The following is a 24753-nucleotide window of genomic DNA, read 5'->3' as shown; positions in this document are numbered from 1 at the left end:
CTGTGGCTGGAATATAAAGAAAAAATGTATCTTCAAACACAGAAGCTAGAAAATGGGAAAAGGAATTGTTAAGTTAAGTTAACTCTTAGAAAACAGAGCATTTTGGCTGCTTTTTTCCCATACGTTTAAACATACAGCATATACAAAGGGTATATGAATGTGCAATATAGAGTATTTTATATCATTTTTTAAGCACAACCTTGGCAATCTGATGAAAACAGTAAACACACCTGAGCAAGAAGCACTCAAAATGTTTAAAATTGCATTGGATTTGTCATATTTTTAATATGTCACAGTTCAAAGTTCACTTGGCTAATTTCTATGACCAAAAAGAAAAGAAAGACATTCTATTTTGTGACTTCTGCAAAATTATTGCTACTTTATATCACTACTGAAAATGTGATATAAAATGAATCATAACATATGTGACCTTTAAACTCACAACCCCCCAGGATGTAATATATTTTTATATTTTATATGTATATATATATATATATATATATATATATATATATATATATATATATATATATATGTATATATATATATATATATATATATATATGTGTGTAAAGTTATGTTAAGCAGCACATAACTAGTTACAATTCAGGCTGTTTTAATTAATTGCGACTGGAGGTTGATTCCAGCAGAGGTCTGACCGACCACTGCAGACGGAAGACTGACCATCTTATATGGCAGATTCAAATACTGGATCCTGGAAATCAGTTTTATTGTAGATAGTGGAACAGAATTGATGATGGATGATGGATGATATTCCATGATATATATATGCATCATTTATGTCATGGTGCACTTTAAAACAAACCACTGGGCTCAGGTTTTATGGAAACATGTGATTCTGTCTCCAGGTAAATCACTGTTTTCTCTGTTGTGCACTTTGTTTCCAGGAAAGTGTCTGTCTCTCTCTCTCTGGTTGTGTGTGTGTGTGTGTTGCTTCTCTGGCTCTCAGCCCTTGAACTGGCAACCTCAGGCCAACGTGACAGTGTGATTGTCTGTGGTGAGGATCTTCCTGCCTCACTCATGACTGCATAGCAAAGGTCATGTTTATTTATACAAACTTATTCAAGAGGGAGCAAGGGGAATAATACTGATATGCATGTATAACACAAATATCAAGAATCAAATGTTTAAATTTAAATTAAACAAACCCTGAAACTGAAGAAGTTCAGAAGTGGTCTTAACTTACTCCATATATGTAGAACCCACTTCCTCAGCTTCTGGTGAAATAGACAATAACTATATTAAAAATGCAGCTGCATCGTCACTGTTATATACTTTTATATAACTTATTAGGATTATTAGGATCCGAGCTCTCACACAGTGGTAAGAGGATCTACTGGAATATTAAATTATCACATTTGAGGCACTAAACGTTGGTGAAAATGGACGAAAATTGGCACCCAAAGGGAAATATGTAAAAGTCAAATGCAGTACATGAAGGCAGGCAGACAGTTGGTAATGACGTTTATTCACACAAAGTTCAGCGAAAGTTCAATGACGGCACAATTGTATGACTTTGCTTCGTGGGGTGCAGCCAGTGATCCCTGTAGCTGAAACAGCAAACAGACTCTGAGGAGATGGCAGGAAACGGACCTGAGGCTGAGCTGTTCCGACACAGAAAGCAGACTGAAGACAGGTGGGGAGCAGGCAGGGTCGAAACCAGGGCACCAGTCCAAAAACAACAGGGGAGACTAGTGCAAATGGCATAGAACAACCTGAAAGTGAGTGAACTGAGAGGTGAGTTTGATTGTTTGGGTTGATTGGTGATCAGAGGCAGCTGAGTGCAACAGGTGGGGAGAGTTGGGCTAATGAGCAGGGAGTGGCCAGCAGGCAGGTGAGGAGAAGGAGGGGCTGGTGGAAACACTGAGGTGAATGAGATGACTGAGAGGGAAGATCATGACAAAACCAAGTTGCATTCAGTTTCACGAAACTTGGTGGAAACATGTCACAGTCCAGGTTATACGTTAGCAGCACGCTAATCGTACGTTAATCGTACCAACATAAAAAAAAACGTGTATCATTTCATTTTAACAACTGGAAAATGTGTATCTAGTCTGGCCAGTAGGGGGCTGGTCAAGTGAAAACAACTACTTGGGAAATAGCAACTGTGTTTTCATAGAATTTCAAAATAAAAATATAGTTCACAACAAAAGCTTTTTCACGTAGTTTTCTCACATTTACTGCAGTGACCACATTTGAACATTTTAAACTGGCTACTGCTTCGTCTCCTCATGTCCCATGACTGACAAACAGCTGCAGTTAAAGGGATGTATTGACCCTGCTGTGGATCTAAGATTGTTCAAAAAACCAAATTCGGTATTAAATTAGGTTAAACAATAATGTTTTGAGTAGAAAAACACATACAGGTGACTTGTTTATCTTCAGTGATGACTTATACAGACAAAAGATCACAGAGGAGGAGGTCCTACAACCTGTGCACTTCCTGGAGGAGGAGGAGCTAATGTTTTTGCTGATAATATGTCAATAATACCTCATACTATCACACTTGGAACTATCCCTTTAAATCGAGATTAGACCTATTTTAATCTAATTCTCTCTATATTCAATGGGAATCAGTGGAATTCAGTGGGTGGATGTGATTTACAGAGATTCACTAAAACCTGGTTCTCATCTCATCTGAGCAGAAAACTGAACCAAAGGTTTCCTCTCACCACTTCCTAGAATGAAGCGCCATCTAGTGGATCCAGTATACAATTACAGTAAGCATCTCTTTTTCTGTCTCCTGTCTTTGAATTTTTTAAAAAAGAGGACAATAGTACATTTCAGGGTAAGAAACGTGAAGACAATTTATGTAATTATATTTCACAGCACCATTTTTCGTTTATTTTAAAGTTTATTGTAAGTTTATTTTGGGCAGCATGGACATTTTAGTGCATTCATTGGAGTCTGAGCCAAGTTATTGATGCTTTGACGTCAGGTGAGTGAAACACACCCCGCATCCTCGCGCTCCAGCACAGAAGTGCCTGAGCTGAGGTGTGCGCACATGAGCGCACATGAGCGCACTGAGCGCCTCCCGCCCGGACACTGCAGCAGTGGACGGTAACGTGCCTGAGCTGCGGCTGCTCGTTCCCGACACCGCGTCCCGCTGCAGACTTCCCACCCCCGGTCCCGCTCCCAGTACCAGCGAGGGGAAGGTTCAACCGGAAAAACGCCTGGAGTCATGGCCGAGTCCAACCCACTGCGGGGGTTCCCCCGTCTGCGCCGGGCCGCGGTAAGATCCGCCGGAGGAGGAGTAGGAGGAGAAGGAGGAGGAGGAGGAGGAGGGAAGGCAGTGAGGATACTGCAGCAGAGAGATGAGGAGAGGTGGAGGAGCTGTAGAGGGAGAGAGAGATAGAGAGAGGAAGGCTGGGGTGTTTTAAAACTGCAGTGCAAACGTGGTTCTTCCAGTAACAGCCTGTTCACATTCAGAGATCAGGCCAATGACAAATGTGTGTGTTTGTGTTTGTGTCTGTCACCTCTGTAGGACCTTTTCTGGCATAAACACTGACCTTGTAGTCTCAGTAGTCCTCATGGAGGCAGAAAACCTGGTCCTGATGAGGAGGGACTGGCTAAGTTTAGGGTAAATATTTGAATTGTGGTTAGATTGTGCTTATAGGCATTAACTTGTTATGGTTGAGGTTAGGGCTAATGCTTTGGTTAGGCTGTCCAAATGAATGGAAGTCCCAGGAAGTGTAGCTGTGCAAACCAGTGTGTGTGTATGTGTGTGTGTGTGTGTGTGTAATGTGCTTAAGTTTGTGCAGCTTTGTAGAACAGTCTGTGTCTCCAACAGCCCAGAGTGTGAATGTGATGCTGTGCTGAAACCAATGCACCTTCCACCATGTCTGCTGCATGAAGTAAAGAGAGGGATCACACTCATTATGTCTGTGTAAAAGTCTGCTGTTGAAAGCTGTAACTTTTGAAACTGTGGCCTGTAATTGCAACGAGAACATCAGTCACATGAACTGCTGATGACACACCTGCAGTTTCAATGCAGGGTCTGATTAATGCTTTTATTAAAGGTTAGAAGTGTAAAAATTCTGTACGCAGTGCAATGTGCTTTGGGATTGTGAACACAGTCATCCTCAGGAGAGAGTGAACAACAACATTTATGTTTTGGGGGATTAGGTAAATATGGTAAACACAAAGCTGGCCTTTTTAATGCTGTTGTTTTCATTATCAATTAGTCTGATTGTTGTCTTGTTGAATGGATTAGTTGCTGGAACCATAGAATAAAAGAAAACTGTGAAAACCTCAAAATCTCATGATGTCTGCAAACAAAAAAAATGCTGAAATCACAGACCTCCAAAAAAAAACCCACACACCCTCAGACCAGTTCACTATTGATTAGTTGTAGATAATTAAAATGTTGTCGTTAAAAACCTCAGGCTGATGTTTGCAAAATCCTGTGAGATAATGTGTCGTCGACTGGAACGCACCAACCAAAAGGATTCAGTGTGAATGATTTGTGGAGCAGTGGATAATGAAGGAGCTTAGAATGAGCAGAGTCAGCCAGACACTTAAGACCTCCCAGACTGACACAGAACGATGCTGATGCAGTGTTGAGACTGCACGTCGAACGCCAATCTGCTGTCATGTCCACACTTCTCTCTGTCTGACCACTTCCTGTCGTTTTCCTGGTCTGTAGTAGCCGCCGTATCGTCCAGGAATGCTGTGGAAAATAGTAAATCCACGCAGTTAAGGGGACATTGTTATTGTATCTGTGATGAATTGCTTGCAAATGAGGCTTTTGGTGCAAAATGAGAAAATAGCATTTGTTTTGGTCTGTGATGCTGGTGCAAGTGTGACACCTAGTGGCAGAATGTGTCATGTATTCAACCTCTTATGACCTCCTGTGGAAGTGGAATATTTTTCATGTATTACCCTCTGGTGTTGTCATTGGTCCTGACGCTCATTTCCCCCCTGTTCCGGTTCTCGCAGCATCTATTAATAGTCCGGAACCGGGAACAGGGCAAAACAAAATGACACACTGCCTCTTTCAGACATCATTTCCAGGCAATCTGCATTTGGTCTTGGTGCTCAATCCCAGCAGCCTGTTAGGTTCGGCCCCCAGTCCGTCTTCAAGCACCGACCTGGGCTTTCGCTTCAGCCAGGATGACTTCCTGCTGAAAATGCCGGTGAGAAAAATGATGATGAGTGAAGGAAGTCAAGAGTTGATGTTTCTTTCTTAAAAATGACATTTCTTTACTTCATTAATAACTCCCTATAAAATAATACTTCTGTGGTCCAGGGATTTTGTCTGTACATATATATATATATGTTCTTTTTTTCTTATTTATAACACATTCTGACCTTTTCTGCACTTCTTTTGTGTTCCATGTTCCTTAACCCTGCTTTTTTTAATATCCTTTTTTTTAGCCCAACCTATAGGCAATCTGATGAAAAAAATAAAAGCATTCACCACCAAAAGTACTCAAAATGTTTATAATCGGATTGATTTTGTGAAATTTGAAAAATACTTTTTTATGTAGCTGCTTTTTTTATGAACAAAAACAAAAGAAAAAAATTGTCTATTTTGTGTTTTCTGCACAATTATTGCGACTTTATAGCTCTACTAAATATGCAATATAAAATGAATCATAACTTTGACTCAACAAGACATAAGAAGAAGAAAAAAAACAATACATTTTTAAAGCCTCAATATGTGACCTATAAACACACACCCTAGGATGTCCATATAAGGAGTTGTGTATTATTCCCACGTGAGAGTCTGACACAAAATGCATTTTAGCTGAGTCATGATGGGGCCTTTGAAATGACTCAGCTTCACAGTTCAGTGACGGTCTAAAGGTTATTAAAAAAAGATGGTATCGTCCCATCCCTAATCAATTGTTTCACGATATTCTACACATGAATGCAGACAGAAAGTGTCTCTAAATTCACACGTTCATACATGAATGAGTTGTTGTGTTCAATTCAAGTTCAACACCTCTCTGCTGTCGTTCTTGGTCGAGGTGGTGATGCTGCGCTCAGTTGGAGAACTTCTGCGCTACATCGATGAAAACCACCTGACGTCGGACTTCACTGCAAAAGTCGAGGTCTGCCAGAGCGACTGGATCGTCCTACGCACGGTAAACACTTCAGATGTCAACAATCTACCAAAGCACTGCTGCTCACATTACGTTTAATTATTAATATTATCCTGAGACACACTGAGGAATGTGTGTGTTGTGGTACGTACAGTCCATTGAGACCTTCGCAGTGACAGTGAAGGAGATCGCGCAGCTGCTGCAGGGCTTTGGATCCGAACTTTCGGAGACCGAACTGCCAGACGAATCAAACGCCATCGAGTTCCTGCTGCACGCGCACACACAGCGATACCGACAGATGAAGGTTTGAGCTCCTCTGCCTGTTGTTTGTCTTGTGTTCCTTACAGATGTTATTGTGCGCTTCACCTGATGTCATTTTCCCCTCTGTGGTTCCAGGACGACATCCGTGGTGTGATGAAAGAAGGACGCCTCCTTCTGTCCAACCTGCAAACTGTCAAGGCCACAAAGAGAGATGCGGAGGAGGAGAGGGAAATACAGACAGACATGGACACTGTCCATAGGTTATAAGACTCATCTCATTGAAGCTTTGTTTCACCAGGCAGCTTGTTTTAAAGTCTCCGTGTTGTGTACGATGCAGGCTTTTGAATCAGCTCAGAGACATGGAGGAGGCATTTGATGGCTTCTTTGAGAAACACCACCTGAAGCTGCAGCAGTTTCTCCAGCTGCTGCAGTATGAAATCAGTTTCCAGCAGGTGAGACGGCGGGGGTTTTCATTTCTTGTACCACTGCTTTGCCTCCGTGACGCTTAACTCCGACTCCCGTGTGCAGATGGACGAGGCGCTGGAGCAGGTCTCTGCCCAGGAGAAGGGGATCGCCTCGGTGGGAACCACGCTGGTTCAAACGGAGCAACTTCTCAAAGACCTGGAGATGCTGGACGGACAAGCTGAGGTCAGAAACAACATGCACACGACTGAAAACAGGAAATACATTCATAAGACCATGTTTTGCGTCAAGGTTTATGGCATCGACGGGAGCTTTAAAATATTATTTAGTACGGTTTATAGGCAGAAAATGAACGTACTGCCCATAAGTGTGTTTGTATCGTCGTATAGTTTAAAATGAACATTTTTATAGCCTTCAAATATGGGGCGATATGGGGGCCTTGCTTTACAGAGGCCGCCATCTTGTGCCAACATGTTTGGAAGAGGACACTGTAGTTTCTTAATATGCATGGATATCACAAATTCAAAGTATATTGTAATATTATATGAAATAATGATAATTATACTATCTTTGACGCCATGATATAGCACATGAAATATACTCAAAAGTTCATTAAAACTAAACTAAAACTCACATTTTGGGCTTTTCCGTGGGTCAGGAGGAGATGGCTCACGCTCAGGTGTTGATCCTGCACGGTCACCAGTTGGCCACCAACCACCACTACGCCCTGGCCCTCATCATCCAGCACTGCAACGAGCTGCGACACCACTGCGACGTCATCACCAACGCCATACGCACCAAGCGCGCCTCGCTCACTCGGGCCCGAGACCTGCTGCGACGCCTCGAAGATGTAAGAGATACACTTTTATGTAGTCTGTGTCCCTTTGATTTATGTCCCCAGAGCTCAGCTGTGTGTGAGTTTAAAGCTTTCTTTTTTAAATGTAATTATCTTATTATATCTAATTATTTCTTGTCTTATATTTTTATCTTAACAGTATGAATAATGTGCCTTAAAGCATCTGCTTTTTGGTGTTTGCAGGCGCTTCGGTGGTGTGATGAAGGCGCTTATCTTCTGGCAAGTCAGATGGTCGACAAGTTTCAGACCAAAGAGGGAGCTCAGGAGGCGCTGCACTACCTGAGCTGTCACCAGGAGAGGGCGCCGTCGGCAGTGAAAAACAACCATGACACTCTGAGTCTGGAGTTTGAAGCCATCCTCACCCCACAGCTGCAGGTAACACACGCCGACGACACAGACGCATACTCACCTTTGACCCACAGCCCTATTCAGCCTGTACCTTCATCTTCTTTCTAGTCCCAAATCGCCATGGTAACAGAGAAGCTGAACTCGATGCAGTCTATGATCAGAAACAGGGAGCAGTGTTTGAGGAAGCTGGCAGATGTGCAGGTCAGACCCATTCAGCCGGTGGCGCCGAGGCCCGAACCTGACCAGACCTCACAACGCTGCAAGTCGAACCTCTTCTCCCCCAAACATGGTACAAGACTCCTCCTCATCGCCGTCGTCTCACGCACCTCCTTCATAAACACGTGACGTGTCTTCCTCACTTATTATTTTGAAATGTCTGCAGGTGTCGACTTAAACGTCTTGAATTCCAAGTTCTCCTTTGACATACTGCCTGGCAAGAAAGCGGCGAGGAGGAACAACTGTCAACGCAAGGTTTGTGTTGTTGTTTTATTTGTGTGGTTTCAAAAACGTCAAACAAAGTAAATAGTACAAGTGGTAATTTTCTCCAGTGCAAAAGTTACAGTTATTTTTACATTTCTTTCTTTTTATTTTAATTAACCCTTAGTGCTCACGGATCTGTGCTGCAGGTGCACCGATGGTAAATGTCCTTATATGGACATCCTGGGGGGGGGTGTGTTTATAGGTCACATATTCAGGCTTTAAAAAGTGCAAAAAATAGTTTTTTTCATTGTCTATATAAAGTAGCAATAATTGTGCAGAAGTCACAAAATAGACCATTTTTTCTTTTGTTTTTGTTCCCAAAAACAAACCAAGTGAACTTTGAACTGTGACGCATTTCCAAATTTCACAAATTCAGTCTGATTTTAAACATATTTTATACTTTTTGCTCAGGTGGGTTTATGTAATTGGTGAAAATGATTTTTGTCTAGGTTGTGCTGAAAAAGAAGGATGCTCTAGTGCAATAAGTGCAATAAGACACGCTATATTGCACTTCCTACTTCCTGAAATGGCATTTCTAATATGTGGTTTAAATTAGCTTAAATAATTAGTGGGATTATTGACAGTTGTTATCTGTAACAAAGACTATAGCCTATGTAAAGAATTATGTAACATCAGCTTGTTGACATGCTGAGAATGAAATGGTACAAGGAAAAAAAAACAATCTCATTTGTCCTGGTGATGAAAGAAGTCTGTAGCTCTTCATTAATGTAACGTGGTGTTGAGATGCCAGTAAACAGCCGTCATTAGCGTCCGTCCTCTGGGGAACGGGAACGTTTGTACCAAATTCAATCACAATGTCATTTAAGTCTGGACAAACAGACGTCCGCAGAGCCCGGTAAAATGTTTTTATTTTGTCTAAATGAGGTTAACAAAACATCTGCTGTGTCGTGTGATGAGTTCTAGAAATATGCCAGAATTTTAATTTGAAATGTGTGTGTTCTCAGATTGAGGTGATGCATGATTACCAAGGCAACCGCAGCTGTCTGTACGGCTCCAATCCTGAGACTGATTCAGAGGTGGAAGACAATCCAGAGCAGGTCACTCGGTGCGCAGGCTTTCACCTCAGCTTAACCTCTGTTTGTTGCACCTGTGTGTGTGTGTGTGTGTGTGAGCCATATAGGACATTTTAATTCTATTCCTGCCATTTACACGGTCGCATTAATCATTTATTTCATGTTATTTTCATTAATCCCTTCCTCTTATTCTCTGTAGACATATTATAAAGGAGCTGATTGCTACAGAGAGGATCTATGTGGACGAACTTCTCTCTGTCCTTCTGGTGAGTTTCACATTCTATGGCATTTTGTCAGATTCTGTTGCAGAGAATCAGGCTTTTCAATGAGAATGGAATGTAACTGTATTTGACCGTATACCACACAGAAGGCTCATTATAAAATGAAAAATAAGTTTTTTTTATTTCCAGTTTTTATAGACCGTATACAAAACAAATTCTACTAATTCACACTGGCACTCGTATGATGTGCCGCACTTAATTGTAATCATTTGCAAGATTGACATCATGGTCTATGCATAGAAGACCAGAAAGAGGCGAGTGAGGCCATGAAAGCTGAAGCGCATGACTCTCAGATATGAACGAGTGTCCATTAGTGGTGCGTGTTAAGTGAAATGCAGGAAATGGACTGTACATGGACTTAGAGTCGTCCTTTTCAATGCCCACTTCCTCCGCTTGGTCAAAAACACCAAGAAACACCCACAAACAAAAGGTTTGTCCTAACCCTCACAGACCGGACTCATGCAGACAGCCTCTCTCTATCTCTGGTCTGGTTAATCCCATCATACTTCCTGGGCTTCACCTTTCAACCTGGAAGATTAAATCAATTTGTATGTACAGAACAGAATAGAATGTGTCATCTATTTGATGGCAGATGACAAAACGACACTGATTACTCTAAGAACATTTTAAATAACAGCACATTTGGTCTGTGGTTTGGTCTCTGTTGAATTCGGGATGCTGATGGCGTTTGGGACAAAGGATTATTTGAAAACACGGGGACACAGTCGCACCTCCCAGACTTCAGAAGCTGAAAGTGATTGAATGGTTTTCCCTTCCTCGTCCTCTCCTCTTATCAGGGCTACCGGGCAGAAATGGAGGACCCATCTGTGGCTTATCTCCTTCCTGCCACTCTGCGCAGCCAGAAGGACGTTCTGTTTGGCAACATGCCAGAGATTTACCAGTTTCACAGCAGGCAAGACCCCCGACACACACACACACAGATACTTCACACATGGACACACACATACAAGCTGTTATCATTATTGTTATTATTATTATTATTATTATTATTATTGTTGTTTTCTGTTCAGGATGTTTCTTCAAGATCTGCAGCGATGCCTGGAGACGCCAGAGAGGGTGGGGGCCTGCTTCTTACAGCGGGTGAGAAAACGCGATAAACGGATAAACGTTGGCGCTTCATGGGCGCCGATATGACACAACCCCTTTAAGTGTGCGTTTGTGTTTGCGTGAGCAGAAAGAGAAGTTCCAGGTGTACGAGCGTTACTGCCAAAACAAGCCTCGCTCCGAGTTGCTATGGAGACAGTGCTCCGATTCGCCCTTCTTCCAGGTAGTTACAAAATGAATATGGAATGAGAATATCTATATATATCTATATATCTATATATTGTCTCTCTCTCTTTCTCTGCAGGACTGCCAGAAGAAGTTGGATCACAAACTGGGTTTGGGCTCTTACCTCCTGAAACCAGTCCAACGTCTCACCAAATACCAGCTGCTACTCAAGGTTTGGTAAATCTGAGCCAGTGTAGAAATGCATCTCCATCTCAAGTGGATGTTTCCAACAGACAAACTGGTCCAGACAACACCGGTTTGTCAAGTTTCAGACAGACAGGATGTTGTTTAAAGACATGAACGCAGGCCGAATATTCAAAATATTCAACATCAGATTATAGACACACTGAAGGAAACACGGAGCTGTCGTTCTGTCTCTCTGCTGTCGCTCAGGAGCTGCTGAAGCACTGCACCGAGGCGCGATACCGCTGTGAACTCCAGGAGGCGCTGGACGCCATGCTGGAGCTGCTGAAGTCTGTCAACGACTCCATGCATCAGATCGCCATCACTGGATATCAGGTGCCAGCTGGCCAACGCCATGTTGTCGAAGCATAGTTTTTTTAATGGTTAAATGACTCTACGGTGAATCATTTCTCCGTTTGTGTTTTTCATTCTTGTTTGTTTGCGCCCGGTGAGGACACTTCTCATCGGTCAGTGTCTCCTCTGTTTGTCCCAGGGTGACCTCAGCCAGCTGGGCCGCATGGTGATGCAGGGAAGCTTCAGTGTGTGGATCAGCCACAAGAGGGCAGCGGTGCGAATGAAAGAGCTGGCCAGATTCAAACCCATGCAGAGGCATCTGTTCCTCTATGACCACGCGCTGCTCTTCTGCAAGCGCAGGGACGAGGACAACCACGACAGGACACCCTTCTACAGCTTCAAGTCCTGCCTCAGAGTAACAATGCATTATACACTCACTTTATTAGGTACAATTAGAAACAACCAGCACTATTATCATTATAACGTCATTATACTTTTCAGCTTACTGTAATCACCATCGGTTGGTTTTGCCATTTATTTATTACTAGTTCGAATTTCATAGATCTATTCGCTATGGAGTGTTCCACATAGACAAGTGCAAATCACCACCACAAATAGGAAGAAAACACCAGCAAATAACAAACAAAACACAAATTAAACACAACTGCAAATCACAAAACACAACAGAGATTTAATTGGCGGTGCTTTATATTAAGTTTAATTAAAAATTAATTTAAACAAATAATTAATTAGTGTCCAAGTGTCACAGATCTGTGATTTTTAACTTACTAATTCATCCAATATCTACTCGCAAAGAGAATGTAAAAATCAGATTAGGCAGAAAACATCATGGGGTGCTGCGGGGGCGCTCAGGTGCCTCTAGGGGGAGCTGAAGCACCAGCAAGCTCCTCCTCAGCGCTGCCGACAAAAGGTAGACTCCTCCTGGCTTAGTGCGGTCCGCGCCCTCCCTTCTCGATAAATCTAATTGGAATCATCCACTTCCTGTTTGCCACTCGTACCTTCCACGGTCGCGGAGCCAGCGGGAGCAGGAGCAGACACCCAGGAGGAGGAAGAGGAGCAGCGCGAACAAACGTGAGGTAGCTGCTGCTTAAACATGAGCCACACATTTCTTAGACGTTGTGTTGACGCTCTGTTCACACCTGCTGTTAACATCCGACGTGAGTCATCCGATCACAGGTGTTCAGATTACACCTGCTACGGCTAATGCTAATGTGACGTCACTGCTCCGCATGTAAACACGCACCTTTCATTTAATTTCTCTTCACATACACATTATGTTGTTTCGTGTTTGTTACAGAAAGGCAAAGAATACAGGAAATGATACATTTATTATTTTCTCCGTTAATGAAGTATTTGTTTGCTCCAGAAAATGTTTGAAAAATGTCGATCAGTGTTTCTCAAACCTGGAAATGATGATTCTCAAATGTCTTTTGTTATCCGCAAACCAAAAATGATTTAGTTTGAATCATTTCTTTGTTATAAGGAACAAAGACACCGGAAAATGTTTAACATTTGTTACAAAAACATTACAACAAACAATTCTTAACAAATCTTATTATTAAAGTATTTGACAATTGATTTAGCAGTCGTTCAATAATGCAGTAATTGTTGCATCCCTATTTGTTTTATATTTTTTTTATGAGTTATCACGATATTTGCGAAATCATATATTGCGATACACTGACACAACAGGGCTACTGAAAGTGAGCACTTGGCACCATCTAGTGGACTGAAATGTTCATTTATTTAGTTATTTTTTAATGCTTATCCACAAAAAAGTTTGACGTTTATTTGTAACATCAGTTAAAAAAATGTACGGATATGGTATTGTTTTTTAAAGACTTAAATCAAGCTTTATGATTTTACAGCTTCTTAAATGGCAACATGTTCTGCTTTCTTTGCTCCATAGAACAAAGAAATCAGTCAAATTCAATAATTTTTGCTTTGTCGACAAAATAACACCTTTGACAACTTTGAAAAACCCTCATCAACATTTTAGCACATTTTATGGACCAAACCATCACTCTTTCACCCGTCATTTCATCACCTCACACGGACGATGTTAACAGCACTTGTCAACAGAGCCTCTGTTTAATGTGTGCACGTCATTTTTACATCGTTAACAGGTGAAAACTATGGAAGACACAAAGTGACAATATTCAATCAATAAATACACCATTAAAAATGACTCAAATGTGCCATTCATTCATTCATTCATATTGGAATGAAATACATAAAAGTCTTAATAAATGTGACATTCATTTATTAAAATACTTATTCATTTAATTTTATTAAAAAAACCTAATTAATTGACTATTTAATGAATTATTTCATGGTCCTGCGTTGCAGTGCATCATCAATTGATTTGATGCTGACTTTGACACATCAAACCAATTCATCATACACTGCAACACAGAACCTTGAAATCATTCATTAAATAGTAATTATGTTATTTTTTTTCAAAAATCGAATGAATTGGTATTTCAATTAATGAACGCCACATTTAATAAGACATTTACGTATTTCATTCCAATTTGAATGAATGAATGACACATTTGAGTCATTATTAAATGGTGTATTTATTGACTGAATTTTGCCACTTGCACTCCTCCATAGTTTTCACCTGTTAACAGTGTAAAAATGATGTGCACACATTAATCACACAGAAGCCTAATTGATGTGTTGATCATTTTTAAGCATCAGTTACTAGACACCGGTACCCTGACTGTGTGGTCAACAGTCCAGAGAGTGGACCCCTGTCAATTTTTTAAATGTTTTTATGGCTTTTTTTTTTGGCCAAAAATGTGAAATAAAATGATATAACCCCCTCCTGTCATCTGTGTGGGGGGCCGGGGGAGCACAGCCCAGCCCCAGCCCCCCACCATTACAGTGGGAGCGCGCGCGTAGCTTGGCCCCGGCGCCGGGGCCAGGCATTCGAAGCGTCTGGATTTGAACCAGCCACGGCCGGACTGGCACAACCTTGCGGTTGTGGACAAACCCACCACACCACGAACCCTACTACGCTTTGGAGAAGAGCTCTTGGCGGTTTTGAGTTTTCACTTTGGATGTGGAACCTTAAACCTTGGAGTATAAAGGAATTGAACTCTCAACGTCAGAATTGAAAGGCAGCTCTCTAACTAGTTCAGCTAACTGTTCACCTGTTCCTTATGTTTTCTCAGACTTATTTACTCACTGCGTTGACTATTGTGCATAAAAAGTTGCTTCATCTGAGATTTGAACCTCTGACCTTAGGAACTCTAGTCTTTGACTTAAACATGTGAGCTATATGTCTTCACTGATGTGTGCCACACTTTGGAAGTCTTTCAACAATAGATTACCCATGACTTGAAGATCTGAGACTGATGAGATATTTAAGGATGTCTGTCCTCCTTCCTTGGCCAGATCTTTGGTGTAGCGGTTAGCGCTCTTGCCTTTGGAACAAGAAGACCTGGGTTCGACACCCAGTTGGAACAAGTATCTTTCTACATGGAGTTTTTCATGTTCTCCCCGTGTGTGCGTGGGTTTTCTCCGGGTTCTCTGGCTTCCTCCCACACACCATCAATCATCTACAGCTTTGTCCTCCACTGGAGGGTCGCGGGGTTGCTGTGCCAAGCTCAGCTGTCATAGGATCATAGGCGGGGTTCACCCTGGACTGTTCGCCAGGCCATTCAAAACATGCAATACGAGGATTAGGTAAATTTCCGCTTAAACATCCACTTCATGTAAGATTCGAACCCCTGACCATAGGAACCCTAGTCTGGCGGTGAACCACATGAGCTATTTGTCCTTGTATGCTTTTTCACACAATTTGGAAGTCTTTCAATAACAGAACCCATGACTTCAAAAGAACCTCAGACTGATGAAATATTGAAGAACGTCTGTCCCCAAATTTAGACAGCATGGTTGGTGTAGTGGTTAGTGCTCTTGCCTTTGCAACAAAACGTCCATGGTTCGAGACTCTCTTGGAGCAAGTACCTTTCTGGAGTTTTCATGTTCTCCCCGTGTGTGCGTGGCTTTTCTCTGGCTTCCTCCCACAGTCCATCAATCATCTGCAGCTTTGTCCTCCACTGGAGGGTCGCGGGGGGTGCTGTGCCAAGCTCAGCTGTCATAGGGTGATAGGCGGGGTTCACCCTGGACTGTTCGCCAGGCCATTCAAAACATGCAATACGAGGGTTAGGTAAATTTCCGCTTAAACATCCACTTCATGTAAGATTCGAACCCCTGACCATAGGAACCGCAGTCTGGCGGTGAACCACATGAGCTATTTGTCCTAGTTTGGTTTTTCACACAATTTGGAAGTCTTTCAATAATAGAACCCATGACTTCAAAAGAACCTCAGACTGATGAAATATTGAAGAACATCTGTCCCGCAATATACACAGCATGGTTGGTGTAGTGGTTAGTGCTCTTGCCTTTGAAACAAGACGTCCACGGTTCGAGACTCTCTTGGAACGAGTACCTTTGTGGAGATTTTCATGTTCTCCCCGTGTGTGCGTGGCTTTTCTCCTGGTTCTCTGGCTTCCTCCCACAGTCCATCAATCATCTGCAGCTTTGTCCTCCGCGGGGGGGGTGCTGTGCCAAGCTCAGCTGATAGGCGGGGTTCGCCAGGCCATTCAAAACATGCATTAGGTAAATTTCCGCTTAAACATCCACTTCATGTAAGATTCGAACCCCTGACCATAGTAACCCCAGTCTGGCAGTGAACCACATGAGCTATTTGTCCTTGTATGCTTTTTCACACAATTTGGAAGTCTTTCAATAATAGAACCCATGACTTCAAAATAATGTGAGACTGATGAAATATTTAAGAACATCTGTCCCACTTCAGGGGCAACATGGTTGGTGTAGTGGTTAGTGCTCTTGCCTTTGAAACAAGACGACCAGGGTTTGAGACCCAGTTGGAACAAGGACCTTTCTGGAGTTTTTCATGTTCTCCCCGTGTGTGCGTGGCTTTTCTCCGGGTTGTCTGGCTTCCTCCCACAGTCCAATCATCTACTGCTTTGTCGTACGTGATAAGATCACATAGAGACAGCACTAAGCTAAACATATATTAAATGATTGAGTTGAGTATGTGTGAATACAGTCTATAATCAGGGACACATTAGAGACCACATTCTTATATGACATCCACTTATCAGTGCTCCTACTTTCATTTATTCCTACTTGTGTGAGTCGAGCTTTAATTGAATCAGCCCCTCTTTTTTTTTACTTTTTAAAACTGTTAAGAGCAGTTCAGTCTGTATTTGAACAAGGTTTAATTTGAATACTGAACTCAAACACTTTCTAATTATAAGATTTGAACTCACAACCTCAGACATACAAGTCATACTCTTGTTACTGTTATTTATTAATTCTTAATTTGGTCTGAAGTTTTAAAGTTGTACAAAATTCCATTGATTGTAATATTAGAACTCTGATGGACAGAGCTATTTGTCCTAATGACTGCACACGGGTTCTGTTCTGTTCTTAAGGTTCTCATCTTGGTGAGCGTTTTTAAAATTCTGCAGTTGTTTGAATCTGCAATTCACATGTATATTTTTTATAGATGAAGCCTCTTTTGCCCATCTCATACACCTTTATGTCAATAAATGCAATAGATGCATAATTATCTTCCAAAATGTTTAATTTAAAATTTTAGAACAAATAAGTAATAAACATGAAACTTAACGCCATATAAATATAAATAAAATTAAACTACCATCTATTTTAAAATGCGAAGAATAAAAACAAAACAACAATGAAAGTGACCATATGTAATTGTATAACAGGATCCCACTTCTTTGTGATCTGTGAACGATCGCAGTATTATGTTTTTATTTTCTTCCTCAAAACTTCTGCTGGTCAGGATTTGAAACTGGAACCTGCTGTCATTCTGGAGCCACAAAGTATTTGAGAATTGCACCTGCAAGAACAAAGCTTTTTAAGTTACCAAGGAAAACTGACCATAAGCAAATATGAATAAGACAATCTTTCTAAACACAGTGATAATTCAAAACTCAAAGTGCTTTATGAATAATGCACTACTGCTGTTGCTGTTATTGTTGTTATCATCATTATTATTAATAATAACAAATTGCCACAGTGGGCTTCATAGTCTGGATACAACATGACACCGTGCACATAGGCCTATAAAAAGACAAAACAAAGCTGAAACAAAGCTCTGCAGCCTGCTCTAAACCCACTAATAACCACTGTCACTTCAGTCAGTCAGTTCCACGGCACAGTCCGTTGTCTTGAAACTGTTATTTCATTTTGTTTCATAAAGCAAACACTGAGCAAAGCTAAGTTTATTTGCTATCCTTGCCAGCTAGCTGAGCAAGCTACATTATCATTTAGCCTGAGGCTAGCTGCATGCTAAAAAAGCAGCTACCCCCTCACAACACTACATGTGAATTAGCATCATGAACAAACGCCTCCCTTACCTTTATCCTCTGGAAGTTTTTTCCTCCTCAGCTTTCTTTTCCCTCGTCTTTTCTGACCCAGAGGGGTAAGAAAACTTTTGGTGCTATAACCACCGCTATGCCGCTATCATCACGTGACGTGAGGCTGTCAGTCATAACTGTCGGCAGACGTATTAAAAAGAAAAGTTGTTTACATTCAACTTGGGGGCCCCCTAGTGGCTGCGGGGCCCTATGCACCCGCCCAGTCCCAAGACAATTAAATCCTCCCTCTACATTTTATTAGGTGTGCAGGAAACCTAATTAAGTGACAGGAGTGTCCAATATCATCCATCTGCAAACTGCAAGAGATGGGGTGGGACTATAAGCAGGGGGCGGGTTTTCCAAATCTCACATGAGAAGATAGAAGTAGCAAAAATAAAGTCACAGGTCGTCTTGACCATGTCTAAATGCACTGAGTGGCAGCCGTGTGATTGACTGATAAGATATTTAGTTGAACAGGTGTACCCAATAAAGTGGCCAGTGATTATTGCATTAGTTTAATCCCAGAGATTTCACTGAACTTTTCTGCCGACTGATGTTACATTTAACCAGAGGTTGCAGTTTCTAATAAAAATATTAATAGACAATCAGTAACTCTAACAGGTGACAGTGAAATTAATGAATTTTCATGTCTTTTTTTTTGCAGATGAGCTCGGTGGGAATCACAGAAACTGTGAAAGGAGATGTGAAGAAATTTGAGATCTGGTACAGTGGCAGAGAAGTCGTCTACATAGTTCAGGTATTTGATCGACATTCTTTTTTATACAGTTCTTTATGTTGCGTAGTGGGGGCTCTTTTACACACACACATATCTCTGGTTTGTGTGTGTGTGTGTGTGTTCAGGCTCCAACAGTGGAGGTCAAAGTCGCCTGGCTGACGGAGATCCGAAAAATTCTCACCAATCAGCTGAAACTGGGTCAGTTTCTTGATCGTCGATACCTATGTTATTCCTCTTTCTTTAAATGTACACATTTTATTTTATTACAATCATTGAAAATGTATAAATCAACATTTTCATTGTCTTTAGTGGTGATGGTTTCTTGCTATTTAGCCATTTGAACAGCAAAAATCCTGTTAGTTGATTGCTAAGTTTGATTTCTTTGTTCCTGTGTCTTCTGTCCCTCTGGTTCTTCTCAGGTGAAGGTCGTCCACTTCCAGGCAGCCACGTTTCTGACAGGTGATCCTCTCTGCATGACTCTGTCTATCTGCCATCGCCTGGTGTGTGTCTGTCTGTGACCTCTCGGTGTGTGGTGGTGCGAGTGGACAGATTCCAGCCTCCATGTGAACACTGATTTAAAGCCAGATGAATTAAAAGATTCCCTCACCTGGAGATAAAAATTCAATTTCCAAAATGATTTGTTGATAAAAATATAAATTCCCCACATGCTGACTTATCTACAAAGCATGAAGGGTTTTCTGTAAATCAGGGAGTGAGTGCAGGTTGCGTGAGTTCTTGTGCATTTCCATGCACAAGAACCTGCATACACGACGACAAGTCCTGCACACGTTTTTAACACCAGCAGTTTTCCATGAATACTAATGGTTTCCTCACTGTTTAACAATCCGTGGTTGGACGCTTTAAAGAGCAGTTGACCATGATTGATAACCCCTGCATGGACGTATTGCCGGGCTACTTTATACGGTCCCTAAGTGTGTTAACAGTCCTGTTATTGATCCTTGCGTTAAAGGGTCAGTAAATTATGATAAGGGTGATTCGTGTGTAAATGTCAGATGTTTCTCTCGTGATAACTGTCGTGTAAACGTCAGATTAAAGAGGAGGGAGAGTGGTTTTCCAGGTTTTTGTAGCATGTACAGTGCAGGTGATTATTTGTCTTTGAAAGCACTGATTCTTCAGGACTTTCTTTGTTGGGCCCCCCTTTGGAGGAAGACATTTTTGCTTTAGTGATACAAATAAGCTTGGCGACATTGTAGGTTTTGTTGTGGTACGTCACTTAAATGAGTCCAGCTTACAGCGAGACCAAAGGTTCCGCCTGCTAAACTTTAGTTAGGACTTAAAAAACAGAACTTGTGCCCCGGAGAGTCTCCACGCCCCCCAGTTTGAAAAAGGCTGCTTTAGGAGAGTGACAATAATGGAGACTGGTTCTAATGTAAGTGTGAATGTGCTTGTGAGGTGTTAATATGTTTGCTAGTGGCATGCTTGCATGTTATGAATTCAATCAGTTTGATATGGATTGTCGAGCTGTCATTTTTAAAATCAGTGTCATTTTTGATCAACTATAGTCAAACAAGAGCGACTGTTTCCTGTTGTCGACAATCGACATGCTGTGAAAAGATTGAAATCTGTGGCTTATTTTACCCGCGGGTGCAAATACTGGCTAAGCTGTTTTATGAAAACAACAGTATATTTCAGGGCTTCTCACACCTGGTCCTGGGGGAGCCACTGTGCTGCATGTTTTAGGTGGTTCCCTGCTCCAACACACCTGATCCCATTTATTTGAATCAGGTGTGTCGGAGCAGGGAAACCCCTAAAACCTCCAGTCCAATCCAACTTTATTTATAAAACAGCTGAAACAAAGTGCTGTACAACAGAGACACATAAGACAAATAAACTAGAAGAAATGACATCATAGGCCTAGACAACAAACAATAAAACATGCAGGACAGGACCAGGAGTGAGAAACCCTGGTATATTTGATACTGCTGTTAAAATATTTAAAGCACAATATTGATAAAAAACATTTTCCGGTGGAACCCGTGAAGCGCAGAAAGTAGTTTTTTTTTCATTTCCATGATTTGTTGACAACATGAAATCCACACCAACCTTATCATTTCAGGTTCAGTGCTTAAAATTTAGGTGAAATAAATTATATTATACAATAATGTAGCTGGCCTTGTACTGAATTAGATTTGTTTGCAGAGCCAGGTCAGCTCTACAGAGGCTGTTATTTATATAGTGTGAAATGATCACATTGTTAATAATATTGTTTTAAATTGCACAACATTTGTAGGTTCTACTTTATTTAGTAGATGGTAGTAGATTTTTTTTGCACAAAGTTCATCCCTCTGCTCAGTAACGCAGGTTAAACCTCACTGTATTTATGTTGTTTAATTGAAAAATAACATATGTAATATATTAGAAAAGAATCTTTCCATATATTGCAGTGATCTGTGAAATTAGTGTCATAAACTTCAGACACTGAAATATATGTGATCGTGAAGTAAAATGAATGCTGTATTGATTAGAATGTGAATGAGTTTGTTTTTGTGACATGGTTGTTGTTGTTGTTGTTGTTGTTGTTGTTGTTGTTCGTGGTTTGTTTGTTGTGGTCATGTCTTGGTCGCGTGCTGATGCTGTTTAGTGCATCACGAGTGTGCGTGTCGTGGGGCGGAGCGCCGGTGGGAGGCTGCTCAGCGTGTCTCCCTGTTCCTCACAGCTCATCTGCAACAAGCCACTCCCACAGGCTCCGGGGGGAGGAGTCAGAGCACAGCAGTCCAGCCCACTCAGACCCTGTGGTTCACTCACCGCAACGCAGTGAGTCACCATACCAGATTCAAACAAAGTTGAACATACTCACAAATCACTTGCTTGGAGTATAAATGTTGTTTTTGTCTAATTTTATCTTGATTTTATCTGATAAAGACCTTGCAGTGCTGTTATAAACACGACCGATCAATTCTCCATTGTACTTTTTCACATTGTACACATTTTCTGCACAGCACGCAGAGCAGTCTACGTCACGACAAAGCAGGCAAGGCCAGAAGACGCACACACACACCGTCATGCAGCCGCTCCAAGGCTGAAAATACAAAGTATAAAGTGCCCATGAAACCTAATGCTAAAAATAAATCTGGACAGAGAGAAAACTAGGTCATGGAGGCTTCGGTGATTTGTTAATTACTGAGAAGTCTGCAGGGGGATGAGATTAATCTCGACATGTCAAAAGAGTCGAGATTAAATTTGAGATTTCGAGAATAAAGTTGGAATATCGTGTCGACATTTAAATCGAGAGTAAACTCACAATGCCGAGAATAAAGTTGAAGCGGAATCTGCCACCGAATCTGGACAGTCAGTCTCAGATGTAGTTAGGATGTGAGTTCTTAAACATAAAGTCTATTTCTCTTTAGTGATGTAACCTACCGTGTGGAACTCAAGTGGTAAACCTGGACACCCTAGTACCTGTCCTAATCCGCAAGATACCAAAATAAAAGTGGTTTTTTTGTCATGTATTTGTCATTATTTGCCATAAATCAGCCTCAGCTGTCTGTCACTTTCAGGTTGGCCTGTCCCCGCACACACGGTGGCGATCTGTGAAGGCCTGGAGGACTGGGGCGCGACGGATCTCTCCAACCTTTCAGACTCCGATGAGGACGAGGAGGATCAGCCCACTCCACTGGTGAAGGAGTTCCGGCATATCCAGCTGCATGTTGACTCTCTCCTTTCATTTTTATGTTTACTCACTTCTCTTTTTGTTAGATACCTTTGCAATAAAAAAGGAATTTCATGAAGGAACACAGATATTGATCTAAAGATTTAGATTCATTTGGAAAAAAGAATTGCAATATTCCCTGTTGTCTTTTCTTTCTTCTGTTCCAGGTGGCCGGCAGATACAGAGTCATGGTCGAGAGCAGCATGGCCAGCACTGATGACATCATTTTTAATTGTGGCGATGTCATCCAGTTGCTCCACGAGGACTCGTCAGGAATGTGGTAATGTCGCCGTGTCAGACACACACACACACGAAGGCCTCTTATTATCCTTGCAGAGCAATAAACACAGACTGTATCTCAGAATCCACGTTGTTTTCCGGTCGTAAAACAAGAGTCGTAATCGTCAAACACACTTGTGTTCGATCATGCGTCATCTGTTTTCCTCTGGAAGTGGAAACATGAGTTACAACACAACAGTTACTACAGTAACTCTGTTTTAACTGGTGTCTCATTTTCTCAAAGACTATCATTCAAACCTATAATATCCATATGCAGACTGCAAGAGAGGGGGCAGAACTCCAAGTGGGCGGAACTGTAGGAAGGGGGCGTAAACACGCCCCTGAAACTCCTTTTTTCACTTAGTCTGTGATGGTTAGTGTTTGTGTTTTGCTTGTTTACAGGATGGTGAGGAACATAAGTCGTGGTGAAGAAGGACGCGTTCTGCCCGAAGACCTGCACAGAATTTTGGGAGAAACCTGCTGAGAGCCAATCAGAACTAAGGACGAAGCCTGTTTTTCCGTTCTCCTTCGTTTTTTCCGTTTCTCTCACTAAATACACAAACGCGCTGACGTTCTCAGTCATTGGTTTGACTCCTGAGATTTAAGCACAAACTTCACACTCTGAACTGTTCATCTCAGAAAGCTGTAAAATATAGAACAGACTGAACTTCACAAGCCTTATTTTTTTTATTTATCTGTTATTTCCAGTATGACACAGAATGTTGAACAGGGTGCACGGTTTTAATTTACCGTTCATTTCTATTTTCAGACGAATGACCACAGAAAGTGTGCATATGCCGACCGACATATCATCACAGCTCATGTGCCAAACAGCAGATCATCTCATCGTTTTGTACACAGTAAAACTGTCCTTTGTAAGAAATAGCTTGATCTTTTGTTTTGAATGGATTTAAATCGTCGACCTGCAGCAGCCAGCTCCATCACTAGAGTGTGCACATCATGTGATGTAAAACTATCAGCATCTGCAAGATGGGACTCCAACATATGTGTATCATGATGCATATATAATATGTATACTAGTAATAATAATAATGCAGTTTTAGACGTTTGTTTTGCTCCGTGAGGGATGTACATGTGGTAACACCACTGTCCTTTATCATTTTGAACACCTCATCAGTTGGATTTTTGCGTTATGACTCAGTGAGGAATTGTAAGTGTTAGTATTTGTACGTTTGCTTCTCCTGTTTTTTTTTTTTATTGACAGTCCTCAACATGAGCTATCAGGGTCTGAGAAAACCGCCGTACACTTGCACAGGTTAAATGCAGGGCGAGGTAGACGTTTTGTTGAAAATTGTGTTGGAATATTTAATCTTTCTTTGTTTTTGTCATGTTTTTGCTCGTGAAAGTGTGTTGTTATTTGTGTTTTAGCACCTCTGAGCTTTGACCGCTGCTATTATGACACGTTTCTTGTTAGTTTGCTGCTCTGCATGGACAAACCCCGGCAAATGCCCACTGCTGTCGATCACGCTGCTCATTTACACCGACAGGGAAACGATGCTCAGTGTTGAGTTAGAATAGAGTAGACTTAGAATTACCAACTGAAATAATACAGTTACAGTGTGAGTTATACCAAGATTTAAGGGGCTGAATTAACAGAAAGTCAGGGTTTTAATAGTGCCCTCTCTGGCTTTACGTTGTAAAAATAAAAAAGCAATACTTTTAAAGCTTTTAAACTCAGTATGAAAGTGGTGGTTATGAAAACACTGTGTCATAAATACTCAGCTAAACTGCAAGTGCATAGAACTTAACATTTGTCTGTTATTATCTATCAAATGACAGCGGTGCATTAGTTTGCTCCAGAGTTCACGCCCACAGTGGGAACAGTGTAGTCACGTCACAGCATATCTGTTTAGTTAAGGTGACTTTTACAGTGAGTCGTTTTAATTTGTGCGTTCTTATTTACATTGACTCACAGTGGCATCGCTTTGGTTTGATGAGCGATGCTGTAACATGATGCTGCCTTTGCACTTTTTTGATATTTCAAAATCATCAATCCGTCCGCGCCTGTATGATACCGCACAATGTACTATATGATTATTTTACAAAATAAAAGCACAGAATTGTTTAATTTGAATAAACCAAAATG

The 24753-nt window shown here is 41.4% G+C and overlaps 1 protein-coding gene and 1 long non-coding RNA gene across 3 annotated transcripts; one reads left to right on the top strand and one right to left on the bottom strand.

Moving 5' to 3' along the window:
* Positions 1-3053: 3053 nt before the first annotated feature.
* LOC122779209 (proto-oncogene DBL) lies at positions 3054-23525 on the top strand. 2 transcript variants are annotated; one of them, XM_044041361.1, is made up of 26 exons: positions 3054-3253; positions 5022-5156; positions 5994-6110; positions 6223-6372; positions 6465-6589; positions 6667-6781; positions 6858-6977; positions 7411-7602; positions 7792-7983; positions 8065-8245; positions 8339-8427; positions 9402-9494; positions 9670-9736; positions 10549-10664; positions 10783-10852; positions 10947-11039; positions 11121-11218; positions 11435-11560; positions 11718-11933; positions 18626-18718; positions 18823-18895; positions 19117-19156; positions 21300-21472; positions 22216-22334; positions 22535-22647; positions 23049-23525. In XM_044041361.1, exons 1-26 carry the CDS (start codon positions 3203-3205, stop codon positions 23128-23130), a joined length of 3039 nt encoding a protein of 1012 aa, XP_043897296.1. In that variant the 5' UTR covers positions 3054-3202; the 3' UTR covers positions 23131-23525. The 2 variants fall into 2 exon arrangements, with proteins under 2 accessions (XP_043897296.1, XP_043897295.1); XM_044041360.1 differs by having other exon boundaries at positions 9402-9502; positions 11121-11213.
* On the bottom strand, positions 17145-18363 carry LOC122779217. Its single transcript, XR_006361526.1, has 2 exons — positions 17962-18363; positions 17145-17441 (listed from the first exon to the last, which is right to left on the bottom strand). It is a non-coding gene; the product is annotated as an uncharacterized LOC122779217 (long non-coding RNA).
* Positions 23526-24753: the final 1228 nt, after the last annotated feature.

This window comes from Solea senegalensis, linkage group LG13 (assembly GCF_019176455.1).
Source record: "Solea senegalensis isolate Sse05_10M linkage group LG13, IFAPA_SoseM_1, whole genome shotgun sequence".
Classification (NCBI taxonomy): domain Eukaryota; kingdom Metazoa; phylum Chordata; class Actinopteri; order Pleuronectiformes; family Soleidae; genus Solea; species Solea senegalensis.
This window is presented reverse-complemented; position numbering and strand designations above follow the sequence as displayed.

Coding starts and splice junctions, on each gene's coding strand:
- LOC122779209 (XM_044041360.1), top strand. CDS start 3,203: ATGGCCGAGTCCAACCCACTGCGGGGGTTCCCCCGTCTGCGCCGGGCC. Junction 6,978..7,410: donor TGCTGGACGGACAAGCTGAG/GTCAGAAACAAC, acceptor TCCGTGGGTCAG/GAGGAGATGGCTCACGCTCA. Junction 11,040..11,120: donor CCGATTCGCCCTTCTTCCAG/GTAGTTACAAAA, acceptor CTTTCTCTGCAG/GACTGCCAGAAGAAGTTGGA.